General features: G+C 42.4%; 1 protein-coding gene, 1 non-coding gene and 4 pseudogenes across 6 annotated transcripts; 2 read left to right on the top strand and 4 right to left on the bottom strand.

The window, feature by feature from the left end:
* Positions 1 to 2,760: 2,760 nt before the first annotated feature.
* Positions 2,761 to 15,610, bottom strand: Bm17128 (Uncharacterized protein; the record flags this gene model as incomplete). Its single annotated transcript, XM_043082835.1, has 8 exons — positions 2,761 to 3,068; positions 3,896 to 4,007; positions 5,177 to 5,367; positions 7,370 to 7,500; positions 9,767 to 9,878; positions 12,005 to 12,169; positions 13,849 to 14,079; positions 15,538 to 15,610. The coding sequence occupies 8 exons, from the start codon at positions 15,608 to 15,610 to the stop codon at positions 2,761 to 2,763; spliced, it is 1,323 nt and encodes a 440-aa protein (XP_042938769.1).
* Positions 10,152 to 10,214, bottom strand: Bm18323 (annotated as a pseudogene). Its single transcript has one exon. A coding segment is annotated over exon 1 (63 nt).
* On the top strand, positions 10,630 to 10,740 carry Bm18324 (annotated as a pseudogene). Its single transcript has one exon. A coding segment is annotated over exon 1 (111 nt).
* Bm18325 lies at positions 12,015 to 12,551 on the bottom strand (annotated as a pseudogene). Its single transcript has one exon. A coding segment is annotated over exon 1 (537 nt).
* Positions 13,820 to 13,907, top strand: Bm16059. Its single transcript, XR_006228043.1, has one exon. It is a non-coding gene; the product is annotated as an Unclassified non-coding RNA Bm16059 (non-coding RNA).
* On the bottom strand, positions 15,500 to 15,622 carry Bm18326 (annotated as a pseudogene). Its single transcript has one exon. A coding segment is annotated over exon 1 (123 nt).
* Positions 15,623 to 16,762: the final 1,140 nt, after the last annotated feature.

Below are 16,762 nucleotides of genomic sequence, written 5' to 3' on the forward strand. Positions count from 1 at the left end.
AAGCCTAAGCCTAAGCCTAAGCCTAAGCCTAAGCCTAAGCCTAAGCCTAAGCCTAAGCCTAAGCCTAAGCCTAAGCCTAAGCCTAAGCCTAAGCCTAAGCCTAAGCCTAAGCCAAGGCTAAGCCTAAGCCTAAGCCTAAGCCTAAGCCTAAGCCTAAGCCTAAGCCTAAGCCTAAGCCTAAGCCTAAGCCTAAGCCTAAGCCTAAGCCTAAGCTAAGCCTAAGCCTAAGCCTAAGCCTAAGCCTAAGCCTAAGCCTAAGCCTAAGCCTAAGCCTAAGCCTAAGCCAAGCCTAAGCCTAAGCCTAAGCCTAAGCCTAAGCCTAAGCCTAAGCCTAAGCCTAAGCCTAAGCCTAAGCCTAAGCCTAAGCCTAGCCTAAGCCTAAGCCTAAGCCTAAGCTAAGCCTAAGCCTAAGCCTAAGCCTAAGCCTAAGCCTAAGCCTAAGCAAGCTAAGCCTAAGCCTAAGCCTAAGCCTAAGCCTAAGCTAACCTAAGCCTAAACTAAGCCTAAGCCTAAGCCTAAGCCTAAGAGCCTAAGCTAAGCCTAAGCCTAAGCCTAAGCCTAAGCCTAAGCCTAAGCCTAAGCCTAAGCCTAACCGTAAGCCTAAGCCTAAGCCTAAGCCTAAGCCTAAGCCTAAGCCTAAGCCTAAGCCTAAGCCTAAGCCTAAGCCTAAGCCTAAGCCTTAAGCCTAAGCCTAAGCCTAAGCCTAAGCCTAAGCCTAAGCCTAAGCCTAAGCCTAAGCCTAAGCCTAAAGCCTAAGCCTAAGCCTAAGCCTAAGCCTAAGCCTAAGCCTAAGCCTAAGCCTAAGCCTAAGCCTAAGCCTAAGCCTAAGCCTAAGTCTAAGCCTAAGCCTAAGCCTAAGCCTAAGCCTAAGCCTAAGCCTAAGCCTAAGGCCTAAGCTAAGCCTAAGCCTAAGCCTAAGCCTAAGCCTAAGCCTAAGCCTAAGCCTAAGCCTAAGCCTAAGCCTAAGCCTAAGCCTAAGCCTAAGCCTAAGCCTAAGCCTAAGCCTAAGCCTAAGCCTAATCCTAAGCCTAAGCCTAAGCCTAAGCCTAAGCCTAAGCCTAAGCCTAAGCCTAAGCCTAAGCCTAAGCCTAAGCCTAAGCCTAAGCCTAAGCCTAAGCCTAAGCCAAGCCTAAGCCTAAGCCTAAGCCTAAGCCTAAGCCTAAGCCTAAGCCTAAGCTAAGCTGCCTAAGCCTAAGCCTAAGCCTAAGCCTAAGCCTAAGCCTAAGCCTAAGCCTAAGCCTAAGCCTAAGCCTAAGCCTAAGCCTAAGCCTAAGCCTAAGCCTAAGCCTAAGCCTAAGCCTAAGCTAAGCCTAAGCCTAAGCTAAGCCTAAGCCTAAGCCTAAGCCTAAGCCTAAGCCTAAGCCTAAGCCTAAGCCTAAGCCTAAGCTAAGCCTAAGCTAAGCCTAAGCCTAAGCCTAAGCCTAAGCCTAAGCCTAAGCCTAAGCCTAAGCCTAAGCCTAAGCCTAAGCCTAAGCCTAAGCCTAAGCCTAAGCCTAAGCCTAAGCCTAAGCCTAAGCCTAAGCCTAAGCCTAAGCCTAAGCCTAAGCCTAAGCCTAAGCCTAAGCCTAAGCCTAAGCCTAAGCCTAAGCCTAAGCCTAAGCCTAAGCCTAAGCCTAAGCCTAAGCCTAAGCCTAAGCCTAAGCTAAGCCTAAGCCTAAGCTAAGCCTAAGCCTAAGCCTAAGCCTAAGCCTAAGGCCTAAGCTAAGCCTAAGCCTAAGCCTAAACCTAACCTAGCCTAAGCCTAAGCCTAAGCCTAAGCCTAAGCCTAAGCCTAAGCCTAAGCCTAAGCCTAAGCCTAAGCCTAAGCCTAACCTAAGCCTAAGCCTAAGCCTAAGCCTAAGCCTAAGCCTAAGCCTAAGCCTAAGCCTAAGCTAAGCCTAAGCCTAAGCCTAAGCCTAAGCCTAAGCCTAAGCCTAAGCCTAAGCCTAAGCCTAAGCCTAAGCCTAAGCCTAAGCCTAAGCCTAAGCCTAAGCCTAAGCCTAAGCTAAGCTAAGCCTAAGCCTAAGCCTAAGCCTAAGCCTAAGCCTAAGCCTAAGCCTAAGCCTAAGCCTAAGCCTAAGCCTAAGCCTAAGCCTAAGCCTAAGCCTAAGCCTAAGCCTAAGCTAAGCCTAAGCCTAACCTAAGCCTAAGCCTAAGCCTAAGCCTAAGCTAAGCCTAAGCTAGCCTAAGCCTAAGCCTAAGCCTAAGCCTAAGCCTAAGCCTAAGCCTAAGCCTAGCCTAAGCCTAAGCCTAAGCCTAAGCCTAACCTAAGCCTAAGCCTAAGCCTAAGCCCTAAGCCTAAGCCTAAGCCTAAGCCTAAGCCTAAGCCTAAGCCTAAGCCTAAGCCTAAGCCTAAGCCTAAGCCTAAGCCTAAGCCTAAGCTAAGCCTAAGCCTAAGCCTAAGCCTAAGCTAAGCCTAAGCCTAAGCCTAAGCCTAAGCCTAAGCCTAAGCCTAAGCCTAAGCCTAAGCCTAAGCCTAAGCCTAAGCCTAAGCCTAAGCCTAAGCCTAAGCCTAAGCCTAAGCCTAAGCCTAAGCCTAAGCCTAAGCCTAAGCCTAAGCCTAAGCCTAAGCCTAAGCCTAAGCCTAAGCCTAAGCCTAAGCCTAAGCCTAAGCCTAAGCCTAAGCCTAAGCCTAAGCCTAAGCCTAAGCCTAAGCCTAAGCCTAAGCCTAAGCCTAAGCCTAAGCCTAAGCCTAAGCTAAGCCTAAGCCTAAGCCTAAGCCTAAGCCTAAGCCTAAGCCTAAGCCTAAGCCTAAGCCTAAGCCTAAGCCTAAGCCTAAGCCTAAGCTAAGCCTAAGCCTAAGCCTAAGCCTAAGCCTAAGCCTAAGCCTAAGCCTAAGCCTAAGCCTAAGCCTAAGCCTAAGCCTAAGCCTAAGCCTAAGCCTAAGCCTAAGCCTAAGCCTAAGCCTAAGCCTAAGCCTAAGCCTAAGCCTAAGCCTAAGCCTAAGCCTAAGCCTAAGCCTAAGCCTAAGCCTAAGCCTAAGCCTAAGCCTAAGCCTAAGCCTAAGCCTAAGCCTAAGCCTAAGCCTAAGCCTAAGCCTAAGCCTAAGCCTAAGCCTAAGCCTAAGCCTAAGCCTAAGCCTACTAAGCCTAAGCTAAGCCTAAGCCTAAGCCTAAGCCTAAGCCTAAGCCTAAGCCTAAGCCTAAGCCTAAGCCTAAGCCTAAGCCTAAGCCTAAGCCTAAGCCTAAGCCTAAGCCTAAGCCTAAGCCTAAGCCTAAGCCTAAGCCTAAGCCTAAGCCTAAGCCTAAGCTAAGCCTAAGCCTAAGCCTAAGCCTAAGCCTAAGCCTAAGCCTAAGCCTAAGCTAAGCCTAAGCCTAAGCCTAAGCCTAAGCCTAAGCCTAGCTAAGCCTAAGCCTAAGCCTAAGCCTAAGCCTAAGCCTAAGCCTAAGCCTAAGCCTAAGCCTAAGCCTAAGCCTAAGCCTAAGCCTAAGCCTAAGCCTAAGCCTAAGCTAAGCCTAAGCCTAAGCCTAAGCCTAAGCCTAAGCCTAAGCCTAAGCCTAAGCCTAAGCCTAAGCCTAAGCCTAAGCCTAAGCCTAAGCCTAAGCCTAAGCCTAAGCCTAAGCCTAAGCCTAAGCCTAAGCTAAGCCTAAGCCTAACCTAAGCCTAAGCCTAAGCCTAAGCCTAAGCCTAAGCTAAGCCTAAGCCTAAGCCTAAGCTAAGCCTAAGCCTAAGCCTAAGCCTAAGCCTAAGCCTAAGCCTAAGCCTAAGCCTAAGCCTAAGCCTAAGCCTAAGCCTAAGCCTAAGCCTAAGCCTAGCCTAAGCCTAAGCCTAAGCCTAAGCCTAAGCCTAAGCCTAAGCCTAAGCTAAGCCTAAGCCTAAGCCTAAGCCTAAGCCTAAGCCTAAGCCTAAGCCTAAGCCTAAGCCTAAGCCTAAGCCTAAGCCTAAGCCTAAGCCTAAGCCTAAGCCTAAGCCTAACCTAAGCCTAAGCCTAAGCCTAAGCCTAAGCCTAAGCCTAAGCCTAAGCCTAAGCCTAAGCCTAAGCCTAAGCCTAAGCCTAAGCCTAAGCCTAAGCCTAAGCCTAAGCTAACCTAAGCCTAAGCCTAAGCCTAAGCCTAAGCCTAAGCCTAAGCCTAAGCCTAAGCCTAAGCCTAAGCCTAAGCCTAAGCCTAAGCCTAAGCCTAAGCCTAAGCCTAAGCCTAAGCCTAAGCTAAGCCTAAGCCTAAGCCTAAGCCTAAGCCTAAGCCTAAGCCTAAGCCTAAGCCTAAGCCTAAGCCTAAGCCTAAGCCTAAGCCTAAGCCTAAGCCTAAGCCTAAGCCTAAGCCTAACCTAAGCCAAGCCTAAGCCTAAGCCTAAGCCTAAGCCTAAGCCTAAGCCTAAGCCTAAGCCTAAGCCTAAGCCTAAGCCTAAGCCTAAGCCTAAGCCTAAGCCTAAGCCTAAGCCTAAGCCTAAGCCTAAGCCTAAGCCTAAGCCTAACCTAACCTAAGCCTAAGCCTAAGCCTAAGCCTAAGCCTAAGCCTAAGCCTAAGCCTAAGCCTAAGCCTAAGCCTAAGCCTAAGCCTAAGCCTAAGCCTAAGCTAAGCCTAAGCCTAAGCCTAAGCCTAAGCCTAAGCCTAAGCCTAAGCCTAAGCCTAAGCCTAAGCCTAAGCCTAAGCCTAAGCCTAAGCCTAAGCCTAAGCCTAAGCCTAAGCCTAAGCCTAAGCCTAAGCCTAAGCCTAAGCCTAAGCCTAAGCCTAAGCCTAAGCCTAAGCCTAAGCCTAAGCCTAAGCCTAAGCCTAAGCCTAAGCCTAAGCCTAAGCCTAAGCCTAAGCCTAAGCCTAAGCCTAAGCCTAAGCCTAAGCCTAAGCCTAACCTAGCCTAAGCCTAAGCCTAAGCCTAAGCCTAAGCCTAAGCCTAAGCCTAAGCCTAAGCCTAAGCCTAAGCCTAAGCTAAGCCTAAGCCTAAGCCTAAGCCTAAGCCTAAGCCTAAGCCTAAGCCTAAGCCTAAGCCTAAGCCTAAGCCTAAGCCTAAGCCTAAGCCTAAGCCTAAGCCTAAGCCTAAGCCTAAGCCTAAGCCTAAGCCTAAGCCTAAGCCTAAGCCTAAGCCTAAGCCTAAGCCTAAGCCTAAGCCTAAGCCTAAGCCTAAGCCTAAGCCTAAGCCTAAGCCTAAGCCTAAGCCTAAGCCTAAGCCTAAGCCTAAGCCTAAGCCTAAGCCTAAGCCTAAGCCTAAGCCTAAGCCTAAGCCTAAGCCTAAGCCTAAGCCTAAGCCTAAGCCTAAGCACTAAGCCTAAGCCTAAGCCTAAGCCTAAGCCTAAGCCTAAGCCTAAGCCTAAGCCTAAGCCTAAGCCTAAGCCTAAGCCTAAGCCTAAGCCTAAGCCTAAGCCTAAGCCTAAGCCTAAGCCTAAGCCTAAGCCTAAGCCTAAGCCTAAGCCTAAGCCTAAGCCTAAGCCTAAGCCTAAGCCTAAGCCTAAGCCTAAGCCTAAGCTAAGCTAAGCCTAAGCCTAAGCCTAAGCCTAAGCCTAAGCCTAAGCTAAGCCTAAGCCTAAGCCTAAGCCTAAGCCTAAGCCTAAGCCTAAGCCTAAGCCTAAGCCTAAGCCTAAGCCTAAGCCTAAGCCTAAGCCTAAGCCTAAGCTAAGCCTAAGCCTAAGCCTAAGCTAAGCCTAAGCCTAAGCCTAAGCCTAAGCCTAAGCCTAAGCCTAAGCCTAAGCCTAAGCCTAAGCCTAAGCCTAAGCCTAAGCCTAAGCCTAAGCCTAAGCCTAAGCTAAGCCTAAGCCTAAGCCTAAGCCTAAGCCTAAGCCTAAGCCTAAGCCTAAGCCTAAGCTAAGCCTAAGCCTAAGCCTAAGCCTAAGCCTAAGCCTAAGCCTAAGCCTAAGCCTAAGCCTAAGCCTAAGCCTAAGCCTAAGCCTAAGCCTAAGCCTAAGCCTAAGCCTAAGCCTAAGCCTAAGCCTAAGCCTAAGCCTAAGCCTAAGCCTAAGCTAACTAAGCCTAAGCCTAAGCCTAAGCCTAAGCCTAAGCCTAAGCCTAAGCCTAAGCCTAAGCCTAAGCCTAAGCCTAAGCCTAAGCCTAGCCTAAGCCTAAGCCTAAGCCTAAGCCTAAGCCTAAGCCTAAGCCTAAGCCTAAGCCTAAGCCTAAGCCTAAGCTAAGCCTAAGCCTAAGCCTAAGCCTAAGCCTAAGCCTAAGCCTAAGCCTAAGCTAAGCCTAAGCCTAAGCCTAAGCCTAAGCCTAAGCCTAAGCCTAAGCCTAAGCCTAAGCCTAAGCCTAAGCCTAAGCCTAAGCCTAAGCCTAAGCCTAAGCCTAAGCCTAAGCTAAGCCTAAGCCTAAGCTAAGCCTAAGCCTAAGCCTAAGCCTAAGCCTAAGCCTAAGCCTAAGCCTAAGCCTAAGCCTAAGCCTAAGCCTAAGCCTAAGCCTAAGCCTAAGCCTAAGCCTAAGCCTAAGCCTAAGCCTAAGCCTAAGCCTAAGCCTAAGCCTAAGCCTAAGCCTAAGCCTAAGCCTAAGCCTAAGCCTAAGCCTAAGCTAAGCCTAAGCCTAAGCCTAAGCCTAAGCCTAAGCCTAAGCCTAAGCCTAAGCCTAAGCCTAAGCCTAAGCCTAAGCCTAAGCCTAAGCCTAAGCCTAAGCCTAAGCCTAAGCCTAAGCCTAAGCCTAAGCCTAAGCCTAAGCCTAAGCCTAAGCCTAAGCCTAAGCCTAAGCCTAAGCCTAAGCCTAAGCCTAAGCCTAAGCCTAAGCCTAAGCCTAGCCTAAGCCTAAGCCTAAGCCTAAGCCTAAGCCTAAGCCTAAGCCTAAGCCTAAGCCTAAGCCTAAGCCTAAGCCTAAGCCTAAGCCTAAGCCTAAGCCTAAGCCTAAGCCTAAGCCTAAGCCTAAGCCTAAGCCTAAGCCTAAGCCTAAGCCTAAGCTAAGCCTAAGCCTAAGCCTAAGCCTAAGCCTAAGCCTAAGCCTAAGCCTAAGCCTAAGCCTAAGCCTAAGCCTAAGCCTAAGCCTAAGCCTAAGCCTAAGCCTAAGCCTAAGCCTAAGCCTAAGCCTAAGCCTAAGCCTAAGCCTAAGCCTAAGCCTAAGCCTAAGCCTAAGCCTAAGCCTAAGCCTAAGCCTAAGCCTAAGCCTAAGCCTAAGCCTAAGCCTAAGCCTAAGCCTAAGCCTAAGCCTAAGCCTAAGCCTAAGCCTAAGCCTAAGCCTAAGCCTAAGCCTAAGCCTAAGCCTAAGCCTAAGCCTAAGCTAAGCCTAAGCCTAAGCCTAAGCCTAAGCCTAAGCCTAAGCCTAAGCCTAAGCCTAAGCCTAAGCCTAAGCCTAAGCCTAAGCCTAAGCCTAAGCCTAAGCCTAAGCCTAAGCCTAAGCCTAAGCCTAAGCCTAAGCCTAAGCCTAAGCCTAAGCCTAAGCCTAAGCCTAAGCCTAAGCCTAAGCCTAAGCCTAAGCCTAAGCCTAAGCCTAAGCCTAAGCCTAAGCCTAAGCTAAGCCTAAGCCTAAGCCTAAGCCTAAGCCTAAACCTAAGCCTAAGCCTAAGCCTAAGCCTAAGCCTAAGCCTAAGCCTAAGCCTAAGCCTAAGCCTAAGCCTAAGCCTAAGCCTAAGCCTAAGCCTAAGCCTAAGCCTAAGCCTAAGCCTAAGCCTAAGCTAAGCCTAAGCCTAAGCCTAAGCCTAAGCCTAAGCCTAAGCCTAAGCCTAAGCCTAAGCCTAAGCCTAAGCCTAAGCCTAAGCCTAAGCCTAAGCCTAAGCCTAAGCCTAAGCCTAAGCCTAAGCCTAAGCCTAAGCCTAAGCCTAAGCCTAAGCCTAAGCTAAGCCTAAGCCTAAGCCTAAGCCTAAGCCTAAGCCTAAGCCTAAGCCTAAGCCTAAGCCTAAGCCTAAGCCTAAGCCTAAGCCTAAGCCTAAGCCTAAGCCTAAGCCTAAGCCTAAGCCTAAGCCTAAGCCTAAGCCTAAGCCTAAGCCTAAGCCTAAGCCTAAGCCTAAGCCTAAGCCTAAGCCTAAGCCTAAGCCTAAGCCTAAGCCTAAGCCTAAGCCTAAGCCTAAGCCTAAGCCTAAGCCTAAGCCTAAGCCTAAGCCTAAGCCTAAGCCTAAGCCTAAGCCTAAGCCTAAGCTAAGCCTAAGCCTAAGCCTAAGCCTAAGCCTAAGCCTAAGCCTAAGCCTAAGCCTAAGCCTAAGCCTAAGCCTAAGCCTAAGCCTAAGCCTAAGCCTAAGCCTAAGCCTAAGCCTAAGCCTAAGCCTAAGCCTAAGCCTAAGCCTAAGCCTAAGCCTAAGCCTAAGCCTAAGCCTAAGCCTAAGCCTAAGCCTAAGCCTAAGCCTAAGCCTAAGCCTAAGCCTAAGCCTAAGCTAAGCCTAAGCCTAAGCCTAAGCCTAAGCCTAAGCCTAAGCCTAAGCCTAAGCCTAAGCCTAAGCCTAAGCCTAAGCCTAAGCCTAAGCCTAAGCCTAAGCCTAAGCCTAAGCCTAAGCCTAAGCCTAAGCCTAAGCCTAAGCCTAAGCCTAAGCCTAAGCCTAAGCCTAAGCCTAAGCCTAAGCTAAGCCTAAGCCTAAGCCTAAGCCTAAGCCTAAGCCTAAGCCTAAGCCTAAGCCTAAGCCTAAGCCTAAGCCTAAGCCTAAGCCTAAGCCTAAGCCTAAGCCTAAGCCTAAGCCTAAGCCTAAGCCTAAGCCTAAGCTAAGCCTAAGCCTAAGCCTAAGCCTAAGCCTAAGCCTAAGCCTAAGCCTAAGCCTAAGCCTAAGCCTAAGCCTAAGCCTAAGCCTAAGCCTAAGCCTAAGCCTAAGCCTAAGCCTAAGCCTAAGCCTAAGCCTAAGCCTAAGCCTAAGCCTAAGCCTAAGCCTAAGCCTAAGCCTAAGCCTAAGCCTAAGCCTAAGCCTAAGCCTAAGCCTAAGCCTAAGCCTAAGCCTAAGCCTAAGCCTAAGCCTAAGCCTAAGCCTAAGCCTAAGCCTAAGCCTAAGCCTAAGCCTAAGCTAAGCCTAAGCCTAAGCCTAAGCCTAAGCCTAAGCCTAAGCTAAGCCTAAGCCTAAGCCTAAGCCTAAGCCTAAGCCTAAGCCTAAGCCTAAGCCTAAGCCTAAGCCTAAGCCTAAGCCTAAGCCTAAGCCTAAGCCTAAGCCTAAGCCTAAGCTAAGCCTAAGCCTAAGCCTAAGCCTAAGCCTAAGCCTAAGCCTAAGCCTAAGCCTAAGCCTAAGCCTAAGCCTAAGCCTAAGCCTAAGCCTAAGCCTAAGCCTAAGCCTAAGCTAACCTAAGCCTAAGCCTAAGCCTAAGCCTAAGCCTAAGCCTAAGCCTAAGCCTAAGCCTAAGCCTAAGCCTAAGCCTAAGCTAAGCTAAGCCTAAGCCTAAGCCTAAGCCTAAGCCTAAGCCTAAGCCTAAGCCTAAGCCTAAGCCTAAGCCTAAGCCTAAGCCTAAGCCTAAGCCTAAGCCTAAGCCTAAGCCTAAGCCTAAGCCTAAGCCTAAGCCTAAGCTAAGCCTAAGCCTAAGCCTAAGCCTAAGCCTAAGCCTAAGCCTAAGCCTAAGCCTAAGCCTAAGCTAAGCCTAAGCCTAAGCCTAAGCTAAGCCTAAGCCTAAGCCTAAGCCTAAGCCTAAGCCTAAGCCTAAGCCTAAGCCTAAGCCTAAGCCTAAGCCTAAGCCTAAGCCTAAGCCTAAGCCTAAGCCTAAGCCTAAGCCTAAGCCTAAGCCTAAGCCTAAGCCTAAGCCTAAGCCTAAGCCTAAGCCTAAGCCTAAGCCTAAGCCCTAAGCCTAAGCCTAAGCCTAAGCCTAAGCCTAAGCCTAAGCCTAAGCCTAAGCCTAAGCCCTAAGCCTAAGCCTAAGCCTAAGCCTAAGCCTAAGCCTAAGCCTAAGCCTAAGCCTAAGCCTAAGCCTAAGCCTAAGCCTAAGCCTAAGCCTAAGCCTAAGCCTAAGCCTAAGCCTAAGCCTAAGCCTAAGCCTAAGCCTAACAAGCCTAAGCCTAAGCCTAAGCCTAAGCCTAAGCCTAAGCCTAAGCCTAAGCCTAAGCCTAAGCCTAAGCCTAAGCCTAAGCCTAAGCCTAAGCCTAAGCCTAAGCCTAAGCCTAAAAGCCTAAGCCTAAGCCTAAGCCTAAGCCTAGCCCTAAGCCTAAGCCTAAGCCTAAGCCTAAGCCTAAGCCTAAGCCTAAGCCTAAGCCTAAGCCTAAGCCTAAGCCTAAGCCTAAGCCTAAGCCTAAGCCTAAGCCTAAGCCTAAGCCTAAGCCTAAGCCTAAGCCTAAGCCTAAGCCTAAGCCTAAGCCTAAGCCTAAGCCTAAGCCTAAGCCTAAGCCTAAGCCTAAGCCTAAGCCTAAGCCTAAGCCTAAGCCTAAGCCTAAGCCAAAAAAGTCAGGAGTATAAACAGCACCATACTCTTTAGCTACTTCCTGTTTATTGTCAATCAGAGATATGGAAATATAAACTTATTTTCCTCGGCAAAATTAATCATATTTTCAAAGGAATCTTCTGGGTATTCATTTACATCATTTGGCATTATTGTATTCACCTGATAATCCTTTTTTAACAAATCAATATCACTTACCGAGTTACTAATAACTGATTGTACGTAAGGACAGTTGTTCCATATAAAGCTTACAATAAAACCATTTTTTCCACAACAATCACTTAATGTATAGTATTTGTTATCCACCCCAGAAGAGTAAAATTCTTTGCAGTGAAGTCAGAATCTACCTTAGGACTATTCAGAGTAACCGTAGCTTAGAGAATATTACAACTTATAATTTGTGATTTTACTTAAATGTCAAACAGTTCTTATGTATAATATTTGCGTCTCCTTTTTTGGTATTACAATTAAAACTTATGTTCATAACTTTTGAAGCAATAGACGGCTCTGGTAAAACAATACAGTCTGAGTTGCTTGCAAATTATTTTAAGCAAATTCACGATGAAAAATATGGTATTGACTCGAGAACCAAGCAGCACTGACTTTGCAAAAAAGGTAAGAGGACAGCATCGATCCCGTCTCCGAACTCTTGCTACTCATTTCAATGAGATATGAGCATGTTGAAAAAGTAATACTGCCAGCTCTAAAAAAAGGAAAGATAGTGAGTATTTGTGACCCGTTTATCGATTCAATTACTTTATATCAAGGATACGGACTTGGTGTTGACCTAGAGCTAATGCGAGACCTACACGAGTTAGTAAAAATTAAATATCCAGATAGCACATTTATCCTAGATATTGATATTCAAATTGGGCTGAGCAGAGCAAAGCATAAAAACAAATATGAAGAGATGGACATTAGTCTAAGGTTCGAAAAGGATTTCAAGAAATAGCTATAAAGGAGCCTGATAGGTATAGTATTATAAATGAAATTGAAGCTAAAGATAACAATCAAGTTCATATTGAAATTGTCAACAAAGTCACTGCAATAAGGCCGGTTTTGCTAAGAGTAAGGCCAGCTTCAACACCGTTTGTAGAAAATAACCATCTGTTTACACTTAAGTCATTCTCCACACTTAAACCTCTCCTAATTTGCTTTTTCTTTTTTACCTTTTTCAAATAATATCACGATATCTACCCATCGCATCTATTTCACACCTATTTTTCTTACCTCTGATCAAATCCATCAGAACACACACTTACACCAACGTTAACGAACATTTCAGATTCAGAAATACTAAAAAAGGCACATTAGCTTCACCTGCAACTGCACAAGCAAGCATACTTCTACCGAAATCCTTTCGGTATTTCCCCGCCTAACACTTGAAATTCTTATCTCTGCTCTAGAAAGTGAACGATTTCTACTAACTCTTCTTCTGCTTCATCAATCCCAGCAACATTATCAAATGTCACTTTTCTCCACTAGTCATGAGCGTAGCTTTTGATTTGCCAAAGCTTATAGTTCTGTTACCTTCTTTTTGTGTTAATCTGTTTGCGTTTCTTTTAAAAGGAACAGCAACGAGCCAATAAAGATAAATGTTGGAATCTACTGGATAAGATAAGTAATCTACCAATTCACTTTTCTGTGATGACAATGTATGTGACCAGTTTCCGCACTATGCATATAAAATATTAAATTAGTTTCTAATTTTCTATTTTTTTAAATATGAATTGGTATTTTTTTAATATTTTTTACACTTAATTAAATTAAAATTTGATAGTCAATCTTACTTTTCTTGCTTTACATGTTTTTTGTAACGTTTTGAATTACAGAAAATTGTGACACACCTACACCCACTACTTGTTGTGCATGTTGATCTAGGTTCTATTCTAATCTTCATTGCATCAACACCTGCATCAACATTAATTACGTCAATCTCTTCTCTGACCATAGTTTCACATCTTTCTATACCACCCTTTTTACCAGTACCAACTGCAGCGGCAACTCTGAGCCGCCCTTAAGTATCATTACATGAATTAGGGTATCTATTGTATTTCTTAATATCTTTAACTGTGATCAAATCTATAGAGTAGGTGTTTTCATCTATGACCAAAAGCTTTTCTATTCTATTCTCATGAAGCGCTCCCGTATTGTAACTAACTTCTCTTTCGTCATTACCTCGGGGACTTTTATACTTTTTTCTGATTTTTTTAACCATCAACAAACCTTATATCTCTGTTAATTAAAACTCTGACTAACTTGCATTGATCAATCACAGGAATACCAAAAGATTTTTCAATAATGAAATTGCTTCTGCAACTGTTTTATCAGGGGAACAATACAGTCTGAAGTAAAAGAGTTAATAGTCAATTGCTTAAATAATCCATTGACTTTTTTTGCTGCTTTCTTTTTGTACTTATGTATAGGGGACACAGTGCTTTGGTTGGTGTAGCTCAGTTGGTAGAGCGTCGGCTTATGGTACTGAGTGCGGCTAGTTTGGTTCTGCTCGCTCTTCCCAAAAAAATCCTCCCTGCATTACGATGAATGAATACCAAACTAATGTGCAATTACATAGCCTGAAAAGGCTCTCTGAATAAATCGAGTGGGTGTGGCTCAATTGGTAGGGCATCAGCACTGAGTGCGTCTAGTTCGGTTCTGGTCGCTCTCCCAAATAAAATGTTGCCTTGCAAATCATCCGAAGTAAAAATTCCAATGAACCGATTGTTATGTTCTCTACCTACTGTCTTCATCAGATGCACCTCAACTTCTTGACTAAATTTAACGAAGTTGGTAAGGAATATAGCATTATCGTCAATAAACGCATAGGGCAGTTTATATATCTATTGTCTCTTTATTTAAAAGAAGCTTTTTTTGCCATTTTCATCTTCTATACCAAGTTTTTAGTTATTTTGTATATTTAATGAAAATTTTGTATATTCAGAAGTAAAATCTATTACTCCTTTAGAATCTAATTCTTCTTTTTGCTTTCGGATAACTGATAGAATATTAAATCTTCAGTAAAGTCAGAAGCAGACGATACACCAATTAGTGCTGCAATTCTTTCTGAAAGTTGGAGAGCATTGAGCAACATCAGGCACCGTCTCATGCTTGAACCTATAATTATTTGCTTGCCGTTACGAGTTACTCTAACACAATTTTTTTGCCAATCACTCATCGTGTAATCAGTATAATCAGCACCTGACTAACCAATAACCATGACCAAAGTAATCAAATAACACAAATGCTATATGAGTTTCTTGACAAAATTTTTAAATAGCAGCTGTTCTAATTCCTTTCATATTGAATGAAAATCCACCAAAAAAGACTATGGAAGCTTTTTTTTTTTTCCTTTGTAGCTCGCAATGTGCGCTATGTACTTACTGTTTTCATCAAGCAAAGTAATGCTGTAATCCATGTTATTTTGGTATAGCAACCTGACTATCGTTTACTTGACACTCAAGTAACTGATTAGATCTGCAATTTCCTGCGGATTGAAAATATCTGCAAATGTCATATGCGTGCCTTTTATATAGGCTTTTGAACTCTTTGAGAAGGCAAATAATTCCTCATATCTCTCTCCACTTTTGATTCTTTTTAAGCATTGCTTTTGAGTAATAATCTACCACTGCTATTTCCCACCAAGTTGCAAATACACCAAGAAGAATAGCAGCACTTGCGGTTGCAACAAGACAAACTCATAGCAACACTTGCTGATGACATAGAGATCATCAGTACTGCTGCTGCTGCTGCTGCTGCTGCTGCTGCTGCTGCTGCTGCTGCTGCTGCTGCTGCTGCTGCTGCTGCTGCTGCTGCTGCTGCTGCTGCTGCTGCTGCTGCTGCTGCTGCTGCTGCTGCTGCTGCTGCTGCTGCTGCTGCTGCTGCTGCTGCTGCTGCTGCTGCTGCTGCTGCTGCTGCTGCTGCTGCTGCTGCTATTACTTTTTTTTAACGATCTAATATTTTTTAACATTTTAATATCTAATTAAAATAAATTTTGACCAACCCGGGATTTATTTCACAGTTTAATATACAAACACTTTTAAAAATTATACGATTTTCTTAAAATTTGATATTTATATTTGAAATAAAAATTATTTTTAATTGTTAGAATGAATTGAAAACGTGACAAATCAAAAATTTAATCAGTTTTACTAATCAAATACTGGTTAAAACTTAATTATTAAAGTTTATTTTAATATTTATGCTGGTCAAATGATTACAATTATGTGACCAGTACCCATGCAATGCATAAAAATTAGTCAGTTAAGTTCAAAATATCTACTTTTTTTAATGACTTGATATTTTTTTATATTTATATATATATATATATATATATATATATATATATATATATATATATATATATATATATTAAAAATTAATTAAAATAAATTTTTGATATTGCTGGAATTTATTTTGTAGAATAATATGCAAAATTCTAGTAAATTAATAAATTTTCATAAAATTTAAATTTGAAATAAAAATTAATTATAATTGTGAGAATGAATTAAAACTGTCAAAAATTAAAAATTTAATTAGTTTTGCTAATCAAATATCGATTAAAACTTAATTATTAAAGCTTATTTTAATATTTCTGCTGATCAAATGACCACGATGTATGCGACCAGCACCTATGCAATGCACACAAATTAATCAATTATAAGAAAATAAACTTTAATAACTAAGTTTTTTTTTAATATTAGAGAAATGAAATTAATCAAAATTTTTTTTAATATTAGAGAAGTGAAATTAATTAAATTCAAATTAAGAATTAAAATTTTGTAATGAGGTTTTGCGCAAAATTCATCAGCAAAATTAACAAAACTTTCAATTAGTAATGGTTTTAATTCAATTTAAGAATTAAAATTAAATTTTATTTCAAATTTAAATTTTGAATTTTTTAAAAATTTTAAAATTTGTGATAGTTTTCATACATTAAAAAAGGAAATTGGTTCTAAATTATCAATTTTTATTTTAATTAAGTGCCAAAACTACTAAAAATAGCAATATTTTGAACTTAATTGATTATGTTATATGCCTTGCACTAGAGCTTGTCATATATGGTGTGGTCATTTTATAGTTTAAATATTAAAATACGTTTTTGTAATTAAGTTTTGCGCAAAAATCATCAGCAAAATTAATAAAACTTTCAATTTAAGAATTTAAATTAAATTTTATTTCAAATTTAAATTTTGAATTTTTTAAAAATTTTAAAATTTGTAATAGTTTTCGTACATTTAACAAGGAAATTGGTTGTAAATTATCAATTTTAATTTTATTTAAGTGCCTCTAATTCAACTTTGTGGTTGCCAAATGCCATACTTGCAGCAAAAGGTGGACTATAGCTCAGCTATGTTTATCCAGGTGATACAATTCTTCTGGTATACCTCTACCATCATTCCAAAAATCTGTTGCAATTCTATAATTAGCATCTTCAGATTTTAGTTTTAACTTACCCATGCTGGCAAAAAAATCGACTATAATACCTGCCACTCAGGTAAAATCCTTTTGTTTCACTTGCGCCAGACTGTCGTGACAACAACAAAGTAAGGGTTGCTATTAACAATGTTTTTTATTAATTATATTCATTTCACTATTAAATAAATTATGCTAATTCTATTATCAGCTAAAAGCTAGACAAATAAAGAACTTTTAAGCTTACTCAAGAACTTATAAGTGTTATAGGCAACAAATCAATTTGCTTTCCTACTACTTTTGAGAATTGCTATTAGTTTAACATTGATTAACTGAAAATTGTTCAATATAACCTATATGGGAGAGGGAGAGAGAGAGAGAGAGAGAAGGAGGATTTTCTTTCTCTTTGCTTTCGTTATTAATATATCTTTCATTTCACTCTCATCAATCAGATCTTTGCAGCGTTTAGTTAACAAATATAACTTGTCTTTTCATAACACCAAGACTTACTTCTTCATCTCTAAGTTTCAGAGTGTCCTCAGAAACTATGTCACAACTATGTACATTCTGTGACATACTGGTCCTACTTCGTCACTCATGCCTCATTTTGTCACCATGGCACGTGATAAGTAGACGTTTGTTTTATATTCGAAGATGCATCGCTTATCTCTTCTGCTACCCTTCCACCCATGATGGCAACAGTTACATCTCTTTTCTCTTTTATGGCATACTCTACCCATCTGTTCCTACAATACTTTCATCTATTTGGTAAGAAGAAGATAAAGAATATGTTTTATTTGAATCACGAAGACTTATAAACTCATCAATAATCTCAAACTCATCATCATCTTCTATTATAGATTCTGTGATCCGATCGTTATTTTTTGAATTTGTACTGCCTGCAGTACTAAATCAATTGTGAGAGAAACTAAAATCCATACATTTAGAACTAAACAATATTACTTATACTATAAATTGATATTGCTGTCAGTAACTATTATTACTATTCTAGTAAATAATAAAATATTTTATTGTCTAATCATAGAAAAATTTTACTTCCATGGAATGAATATTGGGGTTATAACATGGGTGAAAAATGAAAAACCTCTATGCTAAATTTTAGTTAACGTGCATATTGGAGATATTAAAAAAGTTGTTTTTGAGGTATTGCATTTTGTTTTTGTTTTAGCTATAAGG

The sequence above is a fragment of the Brugia malayi genome, assembly GCF_000002995.4.
Source record: "Brugia malayi strain FR3 genome assembly, contig: Bm_014, whole genome shotgun sequence".
NCBI lineage: Eukaryota > Metazoa > Nematoda > Chromadorea > Rhabditida > Onchocercidae > Brugia > Brugia malayi.